The 20,139-nt window shown below is 39.5% G+C and overlaps 2 protein-coding genes across 5 annotated transcripts in view; one reads left to right on the top strand and one right to left on the bottom strand.

Annotated features, from left to right (window-relative positions):
* SH3D19 (SH3 domain containing 19) overlaps positions 1-20,139 on the bottom strand; it is a 217,007-nt gene that overhangs the window by 158,799 nt on the left and 38,069 nt on the right. The gene's annotated exons all lie outside the window — the stretch shown is intronic.
* Positions 4,327-19,202, top strand: PRSS48 (serine protease 48). The gene is made up of 5 exons (XM_039479045.2): positions 4,327-4,419; positions 7,038-7,200; positions 9,366-9,631; positions 10,319-10,488; positions 18,834-19,202. Exons 1-5 carry the CDS (start codon positions 4,368-4,370, stop codon positions 19,200-19,202), a joined length of 1,020 nt encoding a protein of 339 aa, XP_039334979.1. The 5' UTR covers positions 4,327-4,367.

Genomic DNA, 20,139 nt, shown 5'->3' with positions numbered 1-20,139 from the left:
AGCAGCTGCCATTAATTATCACAGGTGAAATAGGCCAAACCCAAGCTAAGTATTAGCTCTACAATATCTCATTTTATTCTTATGAAAATCTTGTGGAATATTATTATTCCTATTTTGCAGAGATAATTATTATAGTTACTGTGTACAGCAGAGATGTTTAAAGATAACTTTAATGATAGCATAGGGAAATAATCTGGGGACAGAGAATCTAAGATCTGAAGACACAGCATGATGACAGAGGCAGAAACTAAGAGCTGTGTTCAGGAAAGTCCCTGGGGTGGGCATTAAGCATCCACTCTCTTGCTTCCAACTCTTTGGCACTTCCTTATAAGAGCCAATGAAGCAGTAAAATGACAGATCCAGCATATTTCTTGATAACTGAATGAAAAGAAAGAAAATATTTATACACAGATAATGTAGGCAAAGATAAATAGATAACATATGGTGATAAACAAGCAATGCATGATTTAATCTTTGAGATAACAACTGATTCCCTTGTACAATGGGAAAATACAAGCCTTAGGGAAAGAGTGACTTGCTTAAGGTAATACAGCCATACCTCAAGAAAACAAAAGAATAGCACTGTGTGCTGAAAACCAGAGGAACTTTCTCCAAAATGATAAAACATTTTAGCTTAGCTTTAGAAAGGGTTAAGAAGGTCACACTTTTCTCTTTAGGAACAGATATTTCTTATATAACTAAAAGCCATTATCACAGCTGTCAAGATTAACAATAAGTTCATTTTTAAAATCAGGATCCAAACACACTGATGTCTCTTAAGTTTCTTACAAACTAGAGCAGTCTTTCTCCCTTTTTACCTCATAACATTGACTTGCAACAGTAACTGGGTCAGATGCTTTGTAAAATGTCCTACATTCTGCATTTGACTATTTACTTCCTTGAGCTGTAATTTGACTTACTCCTTTATCCTTCATATTTGCTGCGAGTGAAAGTAGCTTTAGAGATTCAGGTTTCACTTTTCTTTTTTTTAACAAGGATACTTCATAGGGGATAATATCAGGAGGCACATGTCCCACTTTTAGTGATGCTAAGATTGATCAGAGGGTTCAAATGTAATGGCCTAAGCTCTCTATCAACTTTTAATCTAAAGATTTGATAATAATTCCTTGATTTCATGAGGGGCTGTGAGAAAAATCACCACTTGATTTTGGTCCAACCACATTTATTAGTTGGAATTTTCCCTCACTAACTAAACCTATTTTCATACTCTGAACTACAGTTTATACAGGAAAAGTAGGATAACTATTTAATTCTCTCCTTTTACCTTCCAATTTTCAAAATAAAGTAGTGGTGCCTTAGTTACATCAGTAAATGATGTAGAGTTTATTTCCAACTAAACTTAACAGACACCAAAACTGAAATATATTTTTTACAAAACATTTAAACAAAAGAGAAGAGAGATTCCATTAGTAATCCAACTAACATATAAAGGGCATAGGCCAGGACTTCAGATTTGTCCAGTGATAAGAAGTCCAAGGACCTGGGACAACCAGAAGATCCTCAGAGGGAAAGGACTGTCTGGTCAAGTTTTTGTTCCTGTGGCAAGTCCACAGAAAGATCTATCCAAAGCTTTCAGGTCTCTGCAAAATGAATAATAAGCTACCTTTACTCTAAACGTGTTCTGAAGGCAAATCTCAAACTGAGTTCTGACTTTTTAAAAAAACTATACTTAAGTGAGTTAACTCAATAGCTACAATTGCCTGTGAATACCATAAATGAATTGGAATATTGACATAGATGGTTGTGCTACGAATAAGAAATCTTTTTCTTCAATGAAGTGAGCTGGAAAAAACTGTCAGTTGTAATATTAATTTCAGAAAAAAAGGTATAAAGTACTAAGAGTCATTACATAATGATAAAATCACAATGAGTGGCAGAAAACCAGAGTGAATGCATAAACCACACACACACACAAAATTGGATATACAAAACAAGAACCATTAAACATGTATTCAGAAACTATCACAAATGTAATAGTAGGTGAGTTTCATTCCATCAAACAGACTCAAATGAAAACAAATGAATCTGAAAAACATAAATTTGGTAAAAATTCATGGTCTGTCAGTGTCTGCTTGTTTATGAAAAAGCAAATGGAGAGATTTTTTCAAATGTTCACTTCTAAAATCTTTTAAAATGCATTTAAAGAGGTAAACATCTTTATGCTGCTTTATTGAGATATAGCAAACCTGGCATCTGCCCTACCACAACAGCCCCAGCTGCTGAGCTGGCCATATTTCTGCATCCCCATCTTCTCACCTTCCTCTATAAGGGTTCTTACCCCAGGGACAGTTAATCCATGGTCATGAATCTATATCCTGGGTAGAAAAGATAATCTGTACCAAATAAGACGTCTTGGGAATCTGAACTGAAAATAGGGAACAACTTGGGCAGTTCACAGTAGACAGAAAGAAATGACATGGAATGTGGTTGAGCCATATTAATAGCAGAGACCCAGAGAAAAGATCCTGCTATGAGCTCTTAAGCTATCAGCCCCTTTCCAGCTCTGGTCTTCAGGGCTGTCCTATGGCAGCTCCCGGTGTCCCTGTTACCCTGTTCTTATTGTTCCATAGATACCTATGTAAGTTTGCTAGGGCTGCTGTAACAAAGTACCACAGACTAGATGGACTTAACCAACAGAAATTTATTTTCTCAAGGTATCAGAATGGCTGGTTTTTTCTGAGGGTCATGAGGGAAGGATTTGTTTCAGGCATCCTAGGCTTGTAAATAGCTGTCTTCTCCCTCTGTACATGTCACGTACGTGAAATTTCCTCTTCTAAGGACATCATTCACTCAGATTAGAACCCAACCAAATGACCTCTTTTTAATGTAATTACCTTTTTAAAGACCTTATCTCCAAATACTGTCATACTCTGAGATATGGGAGTGTGGTTAGGATTTCAAGATGAATTTTTGAGAAGACATAATTCAGCTCACAACAATAGCTTTAAAAATAATATCCTCTTGATTTAAGCTAGCTTAAGTGGGCCTCAGTTGCCTGTAACTGAATAGTTCTTACCAAAATAGCTACATTTCCTGGTCTTCCATTATTATTTGAGACAGATTCCTTCTGTTGCCCAAGTTGGAGAACAGTGGTACAGTCATAGCTTATGTAGCCTTGAACTACTGAGTTCAAGTGATCCTCCTGCCTCAGCCTCCCGAGTAGCTGGGGACTTCTTCAGGTACATGTCACCACACCTGGCTAACTTTTAAATTTTTGTAGATATAGGGTCTCACTGTATTGCCCATGCTAGTCTCAAACTCCTGGCCTCAAGGAATCCTCCCAGCTTGGCCTTTCAAAGTGCTGGGATAATAGTCATAAGCTACCATGCCCAGCCACTTCTATTATTTTTAAACTACTGATACATTTCTTTCAAGCCTCCCAATATTTTAAGCTGTACGACAGCAGTAATATTTTAATAGTTCATTGAATTCTGCCTCCACAGACCTAGCACTCTACAAACAAGTGGCATAGAAAACAAAAGGCACAGTAAAGATTTCTGTAGCAGATGTTGTGGTGTACCACCAAGATCCCCCTTTAGAACTGAAGAATTCATTCCCCTAGCAACCAGGAATGTTGGTTGCTGACAGTTCACAGCTAAGTCCTATCCCAAGAACTGCCAACAGAGCCACGTCACCCAAGGTAATGCCCCCTCCTAGGAGGCTACCTGCATCCAATGATGCAGACCTCTAAGAGCCCATCCTTCTTAGCTCAATACAGAAAATCTCTGAGGGCCACCTCAGCTCCAGAGAAACTTGTGAGATGGGCTGAGGGCTCTGTTGCAAATATATCGCAGTTCAACTTTCCCTCTAAACAATCCTCCTACCCACCCAAAAGGTGCTGATCCTGAGACCACCCTAAAATAAATTTCCTGCACACAAATCTCTGTCTTAAGAGTCTATTTCCCAGGAAACCTGACTTACAGTGTAGCTAACACTGTAACAGAAATGAAAACAAACCAAAAAACTCAGAAAAATTAACCAGATACTGGGTTAATTTCCTCTTTTCCATTTCTCGCTTTTCGAGAATCCTGTCCACCTTCTATCTCCTTACTAGAGACAGGGTCCTGTTTCAGGGCCCTCAACCAGCCAGCCACTCCTCAACGCCACAGGCAGAAACCCCAAACACCCTGATCTTCCAGGACAGCAGGGGTCACCGCAGATCCCAGTTCCTCCCCTGGGTCCTGCAGTTGCACTTCTCTTGAAGTCTGGTCCCTTCAGGAAAGCAAAAGAGAGGATCGGGTGAAGCAGAATCCATATAGGAGGAAAAGCTGGTCCTGGCAGCTCCCTACTGGCCTCTTCCTTGGAGCCTGAGTCTAGGAAGAAGTGTTAGCCCTAAGGACAGAGACATGGGCCCTGCTGGCTGTGCCTTCATGCTGCTCCTTCTGCTGGGGATCTCAGGTGAGCCCCAGGGTGGAGTTGGGAAGGGAGAGGCAGAGGATTTTTACTCAAGAAGGCATCATATAGAACAATGTGACACTTCACCCATGGGATGTTACTTATGAATAGCATGGCCTGAAAAGTCCTAAGAGGCTACTATATGCCCAGTACCATTCCAATGATTCTGGTTGGAAATAGCAGTACACACACACAAACACACACACACATAAGATTCTCTTTGTGGGACTTACAATCAACGCACATATTAAATGTGTAAATTATAAAGCATATTATAAGGTAATAAGTACTATGAAAGGAAAGGGGCATCTGAAGTACAGGGGCAGGAGTGTTGTGATCTTTAGAGGGCTAAAGAAGGCCCCACTAAGAAGGAGTCATTTGAGCAGACCTGAAGGAGATAAGTAAATTAGTTAAGAGGATACAGGAAAAGATAATATCAAGCAGAGGGAACTGGAAGAGCAAACACTGTTCAATGGCTTCAGGCATAAGCTTGTTCATTTATTTTTCTGGTGCACACTGATTTAAAAGAAGGGTATACTGGCCAAGCACAGTGGCTCATGCCTATAATCCCAGCACTTTGGAAGGCCAAGGCGGGCAGATCACTTGAGATCAGGAGTACAAGGCCAGCCTGGGCAACATGGCGAAACCCCATCTCTAGAAAAAAAACAAAAAAACCCCCAAAATTAGCTGGGTGAAGTTGTGGGCTCCTGTAGTCCCAGCTACTCAGGAGGCTGAGGCAAGAGAAGTGCTTGAGCCTGGGAAGTGGAGGTTGAAGTAAGTCAAGATAGTGGCCACTGCACTCCAGCCTGGGTGACAGAGTAAGAAGACCTTGTCTCCCCAAAAAACAAAAAACAAAAGGGTATGCTGAGGGACCAAAAAACGTAACAACAGGTAGCAAAGAAGATACACAATTATGCTGCAAAATGCTAATTCAGTTAAACCAAATAGTACAAAAGTAAATAGCTTGCAAACCTAAACCACATCTGAAGGCATCATTGTATTTATAAAATAACACACTTGATATTCCTAATGATGACCTTGAATCAAGTAAAAGTTAAATTTGAATCTTCATAGAGCATAAATTTTTTTTAAGAGACAGAGTCTCACTCTGTCATCCAGGCTAGAGTGCAGTGGCACAATCATAGCCCACTGCAACCTCAAACTCCTGGGGCTCAAGCAATCCTCCCACCTCAGTCTCCCTAGTAGCTGGGACTACAGGTGTGCGACCACACCTGTTGTGTTTGTGACCCGAAACAGCTTAAGACAAAAATACCCAACTGGTATTTAGGAAGTGATTTGCGAAAAATAAGGAAGGTCTCTAATACAGCACCTGTCTCCAGTATTCCTTTTTCTACGTCTATGCTCTATCTCTGGTCATCCCTAGTTTGAGAGTCTGACGTGACCTAGGGTTTCCTTCTGCCCTACCTATCTTACCAGTTTTTTTCCTTTTTTTTTTTTTTTCAGACACGGTCTCACTCTCTTGCCCAGGCTGGCTTGCAGTGGCATCATCTCAACTCACTGCATCATCCTCCTCCTGGGTTCAAGCAATCCTCCTGCCTCAGCCTCCCGAGTAGCTGAGACTACAGGTATGCACCATCATACCTGGGTAATTTCTTCATATGTTTTGTAGAGATGGTGTTTGGCCATGTTGCCCAGGCTGGTTTTGAACTCCTGGACTTGAGCAATCCACCCACCTCAGCCTCCCAAAGTGCTGGGATTATAGGCATGAGCTACCGTGCCTAGCCTATCTTACTGCTTTCATTTGTTTGTTGGTTCACTGACGAAGTCATGAAAATATTCACCAGGAACCTATCTGTGTCCTAGCTGCCAACCAGAACTCACACTTTTATGCAGTATGCTGCTGTCAGTATCCACCTTTCACTGAAAGGGGAACTTCCACAGATAAAGCTGTGGTCCAAGTGTAGGCTGACCCACCAAGGCCAGCACCCTGCAGCAGCATCCTGGCCACCTGCAATGTGGCTTGAGTATACAGGTCACCTGTACATTAGAGAAAGAGGAGAAAAGGAAATGTAGAAATCTTTTTTTTTTTTTTTTTTTAGAGACCTGGTTTTGTCATGTTGCCCAGGCTGGTCTGAAACTCCTGGCCTCAAGCAATTCTCCCACCTCATCCTCCCAAAGCACCGGGATTACAGGCATGAGCCACTATGCCTGGCTCAAAAAATTTTGTTTTAAGTTAAATTATGTTCCATGGACACTGCTAAGGAAGGCAGGTAAGTATGTTTGTAAAGATGTCCACTAATAGGTAGAACTCATTTGAAAATTTGCCCTTTGATAGCAATCTGGAAAATTTACATAAAAGGAAGGCTCTCTGTTCAGCAAATCTAGATATTAGATGTGTTATTATGTATTAATGATACCCTATTTCTTCTTTAGGGTCTTGCTCACGTTCTTTTCCCAAAAAGAAAGAGCTGCAATCAGGTGAGTGGTCTCCATTTTGAGCCTAAGACTGCTAGGTATGGAATGAGAGTAGGATAGAGTATGGTGTCTAGGGACAGTTCAGGTCCTAGGAATAGATGGGAGTTTGGGAATGATGATAAGGTGGGGAATCAGAGAAACAGGACTCCCAAGTTTCCACATTTTCCTTTCTTTTCTTTCTGTAGTGTGCGGGCGACCTGTATACTCAAGCCGCATTACAGGTGGCCAGGATGCTGCTGCAGGGCGCTGGCCTTGGCAGGTCAGCCTACACTTGGACAACAACTTCATCTGTGGAGGTTCCCTCGTCAGTGAGAGGTGGATACTGACAGCAGCACACTGCCTACCAAGGTAAGTTCTAGCTGGCAGCTAGCACACAGACAGGTTCTCGGTGAATATTTGCATCACTTCATGAATGAACCAACAGAGGAATGAAGGTGGTAAGATAGGTAGGGCAGAAGGAAATCCAAATCATGTCAGACTATCAAACCAGGAACAACTAGAGATAGGGCATAGAAGTAGGAAAAGGAAAGCTGGAGACAGGCACTATGTTAAAGACTCTTCTTATTTTTTTTCCAAATCACCTTCTAAAAACTAGTCAGGAGATTTTTATCATAAGTTTTTTTGGGTCACAAACACAGTCTGAGCTCTAAGAGCCACTTCTGTGAGAAACGCAATTTGTCATGTGGTGAGAATCCCTATAGAGAGGCCCATGTGGAACCAGCATCTCCAGTCAACAGTGAGAAGGCCCAAAGCCTATCAGCATAAGTGAGTTTGGACACAGATCCTCCCCAGTGAGATGACTGCAGCTCACCTTGATTGCAGCCACATGAGACCTTGAGTCAGTGGTACTCAACTAAGTCATACATGATTCCTGGCCCATAAAAACTATGAGATAAATATTTGTTGTTTTAAGCCCCTAAGCTTTATAACTTGTTTTGCAACAGTTGATAACTGATACACACAGAAATTAAAATGCCAGGACTCTCCAATAACAACACTGAAAGTCCAAAGAAAACAAGCCAGGTGTGGTGGTTTGCACCTGTAATCCCAGCTATTCAGGAGGCTGAGGTGGGAGGATCACTTGAGTCCAGGAGTTCAAAGCTGCAGTCAGCTATGACTGTGCCACTGCATTCCAGCCTGGGTAACAGAGTAAGACCTTGTCTCTAAAAAAAAAATTAAGTTAAAAAAAAGAAAATAGAGTAATAACTTCAGAATGCTAAAAGAAAATTATTTACAACTTAGAATTCTATCCATATGCAAACTATCAATCAAATGTGGGATAGAAGTAAAACATTTTCAAATACACGAAGCAGCAAAAATGTTACCTCTCATGCACGTTTTCTCAGGAAGCCATAGGAGAATGTGCTCCACCAAAATAAAGGGGGCAAAACAGACACAGGATACAGACAAAAGGGGATATAACACAGAAGAGAATCCCTAGGAAAGTCATAAAGGATAAAGTGCCAAGATGATGGATGTGCCGCAGCCCAGATTAGAACAAGAGGGCAGAGGGCTCCAAAAAAAATTATTGATAGAATGCCTGACAAGTTTGAACAAAATGAGAGGAGACTGACATTTCTGGTGGAGGGTCCGGGAAGTGAGACTGATGATGGATATAAAGATAAAAACGAAAAACCAAAGTGAACCCACTGATCAACTCCAGGAGAAGCAAAAAGTTTTACAAGAAATGTAATCACCCAATAGGACCCAGTAGTAAATAATGTTTACATAGCCACAAGAACAAACACATTAAATACTTATTTAACAAAACGTTATGGTAACACTGGCTAGGAGGATGGGTAGAATGCAAGTGGGAGGTGGGGGGTAAACAGCGATGCATTAGAAAGTTCTATCCTCACCTTCCACACTAGGAACTCAGTTTTCTAAAACTGAAAAAGAAAAATAAAAACACAGCAATACATAGGGTTTCTTGAAAACATCTGAAAATTACTAAGAGCCGAAAGAGTTGAATGTGATTGCCTCTAAATAGTATGAACTGAGGGTAGTAAGGCCGAGAATTCAAGATTTATTTATTTATTTTGTACAACTTATCAAACTACCTGACATCTTAACTGTGTATATGTATAACTGTGGTTATATTTTGCTTTAACATTTTATTCAGAAATGAAGGTCTAGTGCTCAGAACAGAATCAGTATGGACAATAAACAGCAATGTCTACTAAGCACACAGGTGATAGCTGAGACCATGGAGAATGGAAGAGGTAAATGAGAGAACCGGAGAGAAAATACAGGACAAAACGCAGGCTGCAAGCCTCTAAGAAGAGACCACAGAAAGAGTGGTCAGGGAATGAGGGAGAGAGAGAAAGAGAGGAGAGGAGGAGACAAATCAACCCTACTTGAAGTTGGAAGCACCCTGGTTAATTCCCAGTCGGCTACTCTGCTTTCTTAACTAGAGACTTACAGGCTATATAGGCAACTTGTTCTGACTCAGCTGCAGGCCATAAACAGGCCCCAGTTTAATTCTCCTCCTCCTTTTTTTCCCCCTTCTGCAGGACCTGGAATACTTTTTCATATACTGTGTTGCTGGGATCGATTAAAGTAGGTGACTCAAGTAAAAGTGTGAAGTACTACGTGTCCAAAATCATCACCCACCCCAAGTACGAAGATACAACAGCAGATGTTGCCTTGTTGAAACTGTCCTCTCAAGTCACCTTCACTTCTGCCATCCTGCCTATTTGCTTGCCCAATATCACAACACAGTTGGCAATTCCAGCCTCTTGTTGGGTGACTGGATGGGGAAAAGTTAAGGAAAGTTTAGGTGAGAATGGGCAGAGAGAAGGGTTGTTTTATACCCTCTTGTACTCCAGAACATTCCTATTCGAGGCATATCCTTACTATGGCAAATACTTTTCAACAAAACCAGATCAATCTAATGCTATTATTTATATTTTTAAATATCTTTTTTGACATTTATATTTTTATTTTAGTTTTACATCTTGCAGAGTCTAGCTATAGCTGGAAGGGCAGATATTAACAATTCAAACACGTAACTAGCTCTCTCAAACAGAGGTTAGTAAGCCTGCTTTAAAGTTTGGAGAGAGAGTCAAGTGTTTTTTTTTTTTTTTTATCTGTTTTTAAAGCGTTGTGTCAACTCTTTCCCAGGATGGAGTAGAGACAAGACAGGAATTGATCTAGGAGCAAAAAAATTGGAAAGAAAGATTTAGAATCCTTTAGAATACTCATACTTTTACTCAATCAGAATTTATCAAAAGTACTCATTACTTAGAACAATGGCTCAATTTGAAAAAAATCTCAAAAAAGCAGAAATAATTTAGAATTATTAAGTTTTAGATTTAAGTGTACCAAAAGATAAGCAAACATGATTGGAAAGTGATTGTAAGCTGTTTTTGGATTCCCATTCAGAGACTTCTGCACATCATGACTGAATGCTGCCCCTGCACTTTTCCAGGTTGCTTTAATCTTTTGTTCCTGTCTTCCTCTACAGATAGTGATTACCATTCTACCCTTCAGGAAGCAGAAATACCCATTATTGACCGCCAGGCTTGCGAACAGCTCTACAACCCAATTGGTATCTTCTTGCCAGCACTGGAGCCAGTCATTAAGGAAGACAAGATTTGTGCTGGTGATACTCAAAACATGAAGGATAGTTGCAAGGTCAGGATTTGCTCTTGAGATTTTTTTTTTTTTTTTTACATGAGATCTTAATTTGGATCCAGGTTTTCCTATCCATAAATAACAGTGGATTGGAAGTCAGGAGATAAGAGTTCTAACGATAACTCTTGTGTTACCCTGGACAAATCACTTTAACTTGTGTCTGTGAAATCAATTTCTTCAACTATAAGACTATTGATCTAGACCAATGTTAACCACTGGTCATTGGACTTTTTATTTATTATTGTTTTAGAGACAGAGTCTTGCTCTGTCACCCAGGCTGGAGTGCAATGGCATGATCATAGCTTACTATAGCCTCCAGCTCCTGAGTTCAAGCAGTCATCCTCCCACCTCAGCCTCCTGAGCAGCTGGGACTACAAGCACCCACCACCAGGCCCAGCTAATTTTTTCATTGTTTTGTAGGGATGAGGTCTCATTTTGTTGCTCAGGCTGATCCCGAATTCCTGGCCTCAAGCAATCCTTCCTCCTTGGGTTGCTGGACTTTTATAGACCTTATATTTTCACAAGTATATTAAGAGGTTGAAGCAGAATTGCCAGCTTTTAAATTTTTTCAAGTAGGAATGTTTCATTCTATACCTAAAAGATGTCTTTCTATAGTCTCTCTGTCATAACTGATAAAAAATCAGCTATTATTTGCATCTTCATTCCATTGACTGTAATGTGTTGTTTTGCTCTTGGCTGCTTTGAGTATTTTTTTCTCTACCTTTGATTGTCGGCAGTTTGAATATGATGTATTAGGTGTGGTTTTCTTTGCATTTATCCTATTTGGTGTTCACTGAGTTTTTGGGTTTTAAAAATCTATTATTTAACATCTTTCACTAACACTTGGAAATTTTTCAGTAATGATTTCTTCTAAAACTATTCTGCCTCATTTCTCTCTCCTCCCCTTCTAGTTGACACCATAAACTTGTAAGTTATACCTTCTGGTATCTTCACACAGGTCCATTTTATTTTTACATTTTTTTCTCTGTTATTCAAATTGCATACTTTTAAATTTATCTATATTGAAGATGACTGCCTCTTCCTGCTGTCATTTACATTTTACTGTTAAGTTCATCTAGTGAAATTTTTATGTCATATATTTTAGTTCTAGAATGACCATTTGGTTTTATTCTCTCCTTCTCTCATCCACACATACTTTCTAGATCTCTGCCAAGGTTTTCCATCTGTATGTTATAAATATTTTCCTTCACATGTGTTGATCACAGTTATAATAGTTGCTTTAAATCCTTATCTGCAAATTCCAAAATCAGTCTGAGTTATGTCAGGGTTATTCTCCACTGACTGCTTTTCCTCATGAGTAGCATTTTCCAGTTTATCTTGGAAAACATTTTCCTGTTTTGTTTATTTATTTTAACATCTAATCATTTTGAAATATATCCTGGACAATGTCAGTAGCATGGTATAGGAAGTACAGATTGTTATGCTTCTCTAAAGAATGCTGCTGATTTCCTGTTTCAATGGGAAGTCAACTTGGCTGACCTCAAAAATCCAAACTGGATCTCTCCTGTGATAGCTATCAGTTATTTTAGTCTTAGCCGAGCTGCTTGGAGTCTAACCCGCACATGTGTGTAGTTCAGGGTTTAGTCAAAGATTTGAGCAGAGTTTATATGCAGAACTTGGGACTCCCTCTCTGTAGTTCTCTTCTTTCTGGTATTTTTCCCTTCACTTTCCAACTGCTGTGGTAGCTCTAAACGCTACCCTTTAATTCCTCAAGTTGGTAGGACTGTGGGTTTCTTTTCAAGTTCCAGCCACTATGTGTGATAATGACTGGGGCCTGCTTTAAGGGAAGAATCTTTTTTTTTTTTTTTTTAAGAATGCCATTCTTTTCTATCAAGGATTGATTCTAGTTTCTGCCTGCTATTGGCCACTCTCTACTGCCTTCAGAGAGTAGGCTCTTATATGCTGTCCACAATTTATAATTGTTTTCTGAAGCACAGTTTATCAGAGACAAGTCACTCCCATAAGAAATTTTAAAAACAGAAAAAGTTCTAAGAAGAGCACAATATACTTTCTTCTTAAATGCCCATGGAACATTTTCCAGAATAGACCATATGCTAGGCAGTAAAACAAGACCCAATAAAGTTAGAAGGATTAAAATTATATAAAGTATATTTTCCAATCAAAATGGAATGAAATTCGAAATGAGAGAAATACGGAAATTCACAAATACATGGACAGTAATACACTGCTAAATAATGAATGGGTCAAAGAAAAAAAGAATCACACAAAAAATTAGGAAATGTTTTGAGATGAATAAAAATGAAGAAACAACATACCAAATCTTATGGATGCACTAAAGCACTGCTTAGAGAGAAATTTATAACTGTAAATGCCTACATTAAACAATAAATCTCAAATCAGTAACCTAATTTTCCATGTAAGACATTGGAAAAAGAAGTTCAAGGCCAGCCTGGGCAACGCAGTGAGACCTTGCCGATCCTAAAAATTAAAAATTAAAAAAAATTAGCTGGGAGTGGTGGGACAAGCCTATAGTCCCAGCTACTTAGGAGGCTGGGGCAGGAGGATACCTTGAGCCCAGAAGTTCACATATGTAGTGAGCTATGATCACACCACTGCACTTCAGCCTGGACAACACAGCAAGACTCTGACACTCTATCTCTTAAAAAAAAGGCTGGGTGTGATGGCTCATACCTATAATCACAGCAATGTGGGAGGATAAGGTAGGAGACTTTTTTTTCAGCCCAGGTGTTCAAGATCAGCCTGGGCAATATAGTGAGACCCTCTGTCTACAAAAATAATTTTAAAAAATCAGCCAGACATGGCGGTGCACTTGTGGTCCCAGCTACTTGGGAGGATAAAATTAGCTGGGAGTGGTAGGACAAGCCTGTAGTCCCAGCTACTTGGGAGGATAGCTTGAGCCCAGGAGTTCCAGGCTGCAGTGAGCTATATTTGGACCACCGTGATCCACGCCGGGTGACAGAGTGAGACCCTGTCTTAAAAAAAAAAAAAAAACCGCTCCAAACTAAACTTAAAGAAAATACAAAGAAGGAAATAAGGGATATAGTGGAAATTACTGAACTAGAGAAGAGAAAGACAATAGAGAATATAAACTGGTTCCTTAAAAAGATCAATAAAATTGAAAAACAACTTTAGCTAGACTGAGCAAGAAAAAAAAGACTCAAATTACTAAAGTTAACAATAAAACTGGGACATTACTAGCAATCTTACAGAAATAAAAGGAATTCATAAGATACTACTATGAATAACAGTATGCCAAAAAGTTAGATAACTAAAATGATATGGAACAATTCCTAGAAACACACAAACTAGCATAACTTACCTAAGAAGAAATAGGTGGTCTGAATAAAAAGTAAAGAGACTGCATTTGTGATTTAAAACAAAAAACAAAAAACTACCAACAAATAAAAGACCAGGTCCAGGTGGCTTCATCGGTGAATTCCACCAAACATTTAAGGAATTAATACCAATTCTGGCCACACGCAGTGGCTTACACCTGTAATCCTAGCACTTTAGGAGGCCAAGTCGTGCGAGTCACTTGAGGCCAGGAGTTCGAGACAGCCTAGCAAACATGGCAAAACCCCATCTCTACAAAAAATACAAAAATTAGCTGGGCGTGGTAGCATGCGCCTGTATTCCCAGCTATTTGGGAGACTGAGGCATGAGAATCACTTGAATCTGGGAGGCAGAGTTGCAGTGAGCTGAGATTGTGCCACTGCACTCTAGCCTGTGTGACAGAGTGAGATTCTGTCTCAAAAGAAAAGAAAAGAATTAATATCAATTCTACACAAGTTCTTTTGAAAAACAAAAGAAGGGGCTGGGCACAGTGGCTCACACCTGTAATCCCAGCACTTTGGGAGGCCAAAGTGGGCGGATCACCTGAGGTCAGGAGTTCAAGACCAGTCTGGCCTACATGGTGAAACCTTGTCTCTATTAAAAATACAAAAATTAGCTGAGTATGGTGGCACACACCTGTAATCCCAGCTACTTGGGAGGCTGAGGGAGAAGAATTGCTTGAACCCAGGAGGCAGAGGTTGTAGTGAGCCAAGATCATGCCACTGCACTCCAGCCTGGGTGACAGCAAGACTCTGTCTTCAAAAAAAAAAAAAAGAAAAGAAAAAAAAAAGAAAGAAAAAGAGGGAACATTTCCCAACTCATTCCGAGATCAGTATTTCCTGAGACTAAAACCTGACAAAGACATCATAAGGAAGTTATAGACCAGTATCTCTTATGAATAGAGGTGAAAAAATCCTCAACGAACCAAATCCAACAACATATAAAAAGGATTATATACCTGAATGCCGATTTCTTGTTTCAACAGGAAGTCAAGTTGGCTGACCTCAAAATTCCAACTGGGGATAATTACAAATGGGTATGTGGATTCTTTTTAGGATGTGGTGGCTCAAGCCTTGTAATCCCAGCACTTTGAGAGGCCAAGACAGGAGGATCACTTGAGGTCAGGGGTTCAAGACTAGCCTGAGCAACATAGTGGGACCTTGTTTCTACAAAAGATTTTTAAAAGCCAAGCATAGTGGCATGCACCTGTAGTCCCAGCTACTCGGTAAGCTGAGGTGGGATGATCGCTTGAGAATGGCAGGTTGAGGCCATAGTGAGCTGTGTTTGTACCACCACACTCCAGCCTGGGAGACAGAGTGAGACCCTGTCTCTCTCTCTCTCTCTCTCTCTCTCTGTTTTTTTGTTTTTTTGTTTTAAAGAAAACGATCTATCATAAACAACCGGTATTTATCCCAGGAAACTTAGGTTGGTTTAAAATCCAGAAATCAATTAATGTTAACATACCATGTTCTTAGGATAAAGAGCAAAACCCATATGATGTTGTCAATAAATATGGAAAAAACATTTAACAAAAATCCAACAACTCTTCAAGTTAAAAAAAAAAACACTCAACAATGAGTGCATTTTTTCAACTGGTTCAAGTACAACTACAAAAAAACCTACAGCTAAAATATTTAATGGTAAAATACTAAATGCTTTTGCCAAAAGGCCAGGAAAGAGACAAGGATGTCTACTCTTGCCATTTCTATTCAACATTGTACTGGAAGTTCTAGTCAGAATTAAGCAAGAGACAAAAAAATATATATCAGATTGGAAAGAAAGAGTAAAACTATCTCTATTCACAGATGACATGATTTTAAAAATAGAAAATCTAAAGGAATGACACCCTTCCCAAAATTAGAAATAATAAACACATTCAGCAAAAAGTGAAGGATATAGGAACAATATACAAAAAGCAACTGTAAGCAGGGCGTAGAGGCTCATGCCGGTAATCCCAGCAGTTTGGGAGGCCAAGGCGGGTGGATTTATTGAGGTTAAAAGTTCAAGACCATGACAAAAAGAAAAAAAAAGAAAACAACAACAACAACAACAACAACAAAAAGAGTTCAAGACCAGCCTGACAACATGGTGAAACCCTGTCTCTACTAAGATTACAAAAACTAGTTGGGCATGGTGCCAGGGTGCCTGTAATCTCAGCTACTCAGGAGACTGAGGCAGAACTGCTTGAACCTGGGAAGTGGAGACTGCAGTAAGCTGAGATCACGCCAGCCTGGGCAGGATGACAAAGCCAGACTTTGTCTTAAAAATAAATAAATAAATAAGCAACTATATTTCTCTGCAGTTGCAATGTATAATCTAAGGAAACACTTAAGAAAACAATATTACATTTATAATAGTTTTAAAAAGAATAAAATAGGAATAAACTTAATATTGCTTAAATTACAGTATTCTCCAAATGGATCTACAGATTCAATGTAATCTCTATGAAAACCCAGCTGGTTTCTTTGCAGAAATTGACAAGCTGATCCTAAAATGCATATGGAAATTCAATGGGCCCAAAACAATCTTGAAAAACAAGAAAAAAGTTGAAGGACACACATTTTTCTTATTTCAAAACTAACAGTAATCAAGGCAATGTTGTACTAGCATAAGGAGAGACATATATAGATCAATGAAATACCATTGAGAGTACAGAAATAAACTCTTATATTTATGGTCAATTAATTTTAAACATTGGTGTCAAATCAGTTCAATGAACAAGTTATAGTCATTTCAACAAATGATGCTGGGACAAATATATAACCACATGTAAAAGAATGAACTTAGAACCTGACCTTGCCATATACAAAGTTAACTCAAAATGGATCTAAGACCTAAACATTAGAGCTAAAACTGTAGCACCTTTAGGGAAAAAACATATAGGTAGGTTTTTGTGACCTTGATTAGGCAACATTGTCTTAGATACATTATTAAAAGCATAAGCAACTACAAAAAAAGAGTCCTTTAAAAGTCAAAAATTTTATGCATCAATGTATACTATCAACAAAGTAAAAACGTAGCCTATGAAATGGAAGAAAATATTTGCAAATCACATATGTAAGGGATCTGTATCTAGAATATATAAAGAACACTTATAACTTGATCATAAAAAGAACACAATTTTTAAAAGAGCAAAGAATCTGAATAGATATTTTTCTAAAGATATACAAATAGCCAGTTAGTATAAAGATATGCAAATGTAGAGAAACTGGAGTCTTCAAACACTGTTGGTTGTAACATAAAATGGTGCAGCCTCTTTGAAAAACTGTTTGGCAGTTCCTCAAAGGTTAAATATAGAATTACCATATGACCCAGAAATTCCACTCCTAGGTATAGACTAAGATGAAAATATGTCCATACAAAAACTTGCATGTGAGCTGGGCACAGTGGCTTCCACCTGTAATCTTAGCTACTCAGAAGCCTGTGGCAGAAGGATCACTTCAGCCCAGGAGTTCAAGACCAGCCTGGACAAAACAGTGAGATCCCATCTTTAAATAAACAAACAATAAAAAAAAAACTGGTACACAAGTGTTCACAGCAGCATAATGATTATTATTTTAGAAACAGGGTCTTGCAGGCTGGGCGCGGTGGCTCAAGCCTGTAATCCCAGCACTTTGGGAGGCCGAGGCGGGTGGATCACAAGGTCGAGAGGTCAAGACCATCCTGGTCAACATGGTGAAACCCCGTCTCTACTAAAAATACAAAAAATTAGCTGGGCATCGTGGCGTGTGCCTGTAATCCCAGCTACTCAGGAGGCTGAGGCAGGAGAATTGCTTGAACCCAGGAGGCGGAGGTTGCAGTGAGCCAAGATTGCACCATTGCACTCCAGCCTGGGTAACAAGAGCTAAACTCTGTCTCAAAAAAAAAAAAAAAAAGAAAGAAACAGGGTCTTGCTCTGTCACCCAGGCTGGAGTGCAGTGGCAAGATCTTAGTTCATTGTAAATTTGGCTCAAGCAATACTTCTGCCTTAGCTTCCGGAGTGGTTGGGACAATAGGCACATGCCACTACAGCATCTTTTTTTTTTTTTTTTGTAGACACAGGGTCCCACTGTGTTGCAAGTTGGTCTCCATTTCCTGGCCTGATCATCCTGCCTTGGCCTCCCAAGGCACTAGGATTACAGACAGGAACCATCATGCTGGGCCCTAGAAGCATTATTTATAATAGCCCAAATAATGGAAGCAACCACAACGTCCATCAAGTGATGAATGCAGAAACACAAAGTGGCATATCCATACAATGGAATATTATTCAGCCATAAAAAGGAATGGAGTACTGATAAAATATGGATGAAACTTGAAAAGAATGTGCTAACTGAAAGAAGCCAGACACAAAAGGCCACATATTACATGATTTCGTTTATATGAAATGTCTAAAATAGGCAAATCCATAGAGGCAGAGAGTGGACTACTGGTTGGCCTAGCTGGGAGGGTTGGGAAGAAATGGGGGTAATTACAAATGGGTATGAGGTTTCTTTTTAGGGTGATAAAAATGTTCTAAAATGGGTTGTGGTGATGGTTGTACAACTCTGTAAATATACTAAAAACCACTGAATTATGTAGATGTGAATTATATGTCAGCAAAGCTGTTAAAAGAAAGAGAATAAGATTGGAAGACTACTACCAACACTATCACTATCATTTTATGTAAGAATGGATTACTTAACACTAAAAAAAGAGCGGTAAGAACCTAAGAACAGGAAAAAAAGGCAGTTGGCTAATTTGAATAAATTTACCTTTAGTGAAAAATCATCACATTAGTTTTCTCTTTTTATCACAGATAAATATTTTGAAATTACTAATACGTTTCACTAAGGTCTCTAACAATTTCAATGCTATGATTCTAAAATTCCTGTGATCTCTCCCTAAAGCAGTGATTAGTCCAGCTCCCTGCAGGGTTCCACAGCTCCATGGGTCCCATGGCCTAGTTTAAAAGAATTCTCCACCCCTTATTACTACTCTCTTCTTCATGTCTCTTTTCACTATGCTCATTATCTTTATTTCTTCCTTAGGGTGATTCTGGAGGGCCTCTGTCTTGTCACATTGATGGTATATGGATCCAGATAGGAGTGGTGAGCTGGGGATTAGAATGTGGTAAATCTCTTCCTGGAGTCTATACCAATGTAATCTACTACCAAAAATGGATTAATGCCACCATCTCAAGAGCCAACAATCTGGACTTCTCTGACTTCTTGTTACCTATTGTACTACTCTCTCTGGCTCTCCTGGATCTAACATTATACAGAGTAGGCACTGTAGCTGAAGCTGTTGGTTGTATACAGGGCTGGGAAGAGAATGCATGGAGATTTAGTCCCAGGGGCAGAGACCTCACAGGAGAGCCACGGGTAACCCTGGATTACTTTATTCATAATTTGAAATGATTTTAAGGTTCTTGATTTTGGAAGTTTTGGGGTTGGAATGTGAATAGTTAAGAAATAAAGCTGTCACTTCTGTACATTCTTTGTCCCTGACTAATGCATCTTCCAAAGCAGGAAGGATGTCCTCTATGAATAAGTATTTGTAGACACAAATTAAATAGTTACTACAGAGGCAGGCAAGGCAAAACGTATCTGTGATGACACTGGAAAATATATTAAGGGTCTACCTTGTGCCCATGGGTTGCATCATGGGCTTCTAGTCTATTATTTCTCACCTCCTCTACTATTTTTAACTTTCCTTCTAACCTCCCTCTACCCCTCAACTGTAACAAGAGGGCTAATAAAAACTTCATATAAAGCCAACTCTGGGCACACTGCCTATGGATTAGCTAACCCTGCTCCATAAGGAGTAGCACAAAAATAGGAGGAAAAAAAAAAGAGATGCAAACATGGATCAGGCATGTTGGCTCACACCTGTAATCCCAAAACTTTGGGAGGTCAAGGTAGGAGGATCACTCGAGGCCAGGGGTTGGAGACCAGCCTGGGCAACAGAGCCCCTGTCTCTACAAAAGAAATAAAAAGTTAGCCAAGAATGGTGGTATGTGTGCCTGTGGTCTCAGCTACTTGGGAAGCTGAGGAGGAAGGACAGCTTGAGACCAGGAGTTCAAGGCTGCAGTGAGCTATGATCACATCACTGCACTCCAGCCTGGGTGACAGAGCAAAATCCTGTCTTTTTTTTTAAAAAAAAAAAAAGGAAAAGAAAAGAAAAGAAAAGAAAAGAAGGAAATGCGTATTTATGGTTCAGCTCTGAATTTTTCTCAAGTTTTTACTTTTTAAAATACCAGTGTGACCTACTACCAACAATGAATTAATGCTACGATCTCAAGAGCTGAGGTCCTGAGTTTCAACAATCTGGACCTATCTAAGTGGTTTAACTTCA

The sequence above is a fragment of the Saimiri boliviensis genome, chromosome 3, assembly GCF_048565385.1.
Source record: "Saimiri boliviensis isolate mSaiBol1 chromosome 3, mSaiBol1.pri, whole genome shotgun sequence".
Taxonomy (NCBI): Eukaryota; Metazoa; Chordata; class Mammalia; order Primates; family Cebidae; genus Saimiri; species Saimiri boliviensis.
The sequence above is the reverse complement of the archived record's forward strand: the minus strand, read 5'-3'. Positions and strand labels throughout refer to the sequence as shown.

Coding starts and splice junctions, on each gene's coding strand:
- PRSS48 (XM_039479045.2), top strand. CDS start 4,368: ATGGGCCCTGCTGGCTGTGCCTTCATGCTGCTCCTTCTGCTGGGGATC. Junction 7,201..9,365: donor GCAGCACACTGCCTACCAAG/GTAAGTTCTAGC, acceptor CCCCTTCTGCAG/GACCTGGAATACTTTTTCAT. Junction 10,489..18,833: donor ACATGAAGGATAGTTGCAAG/GTCAGGATTTGC, acceptor TTTCTTCCTTAG/GGTGATTCTGGAGGGCCTCT.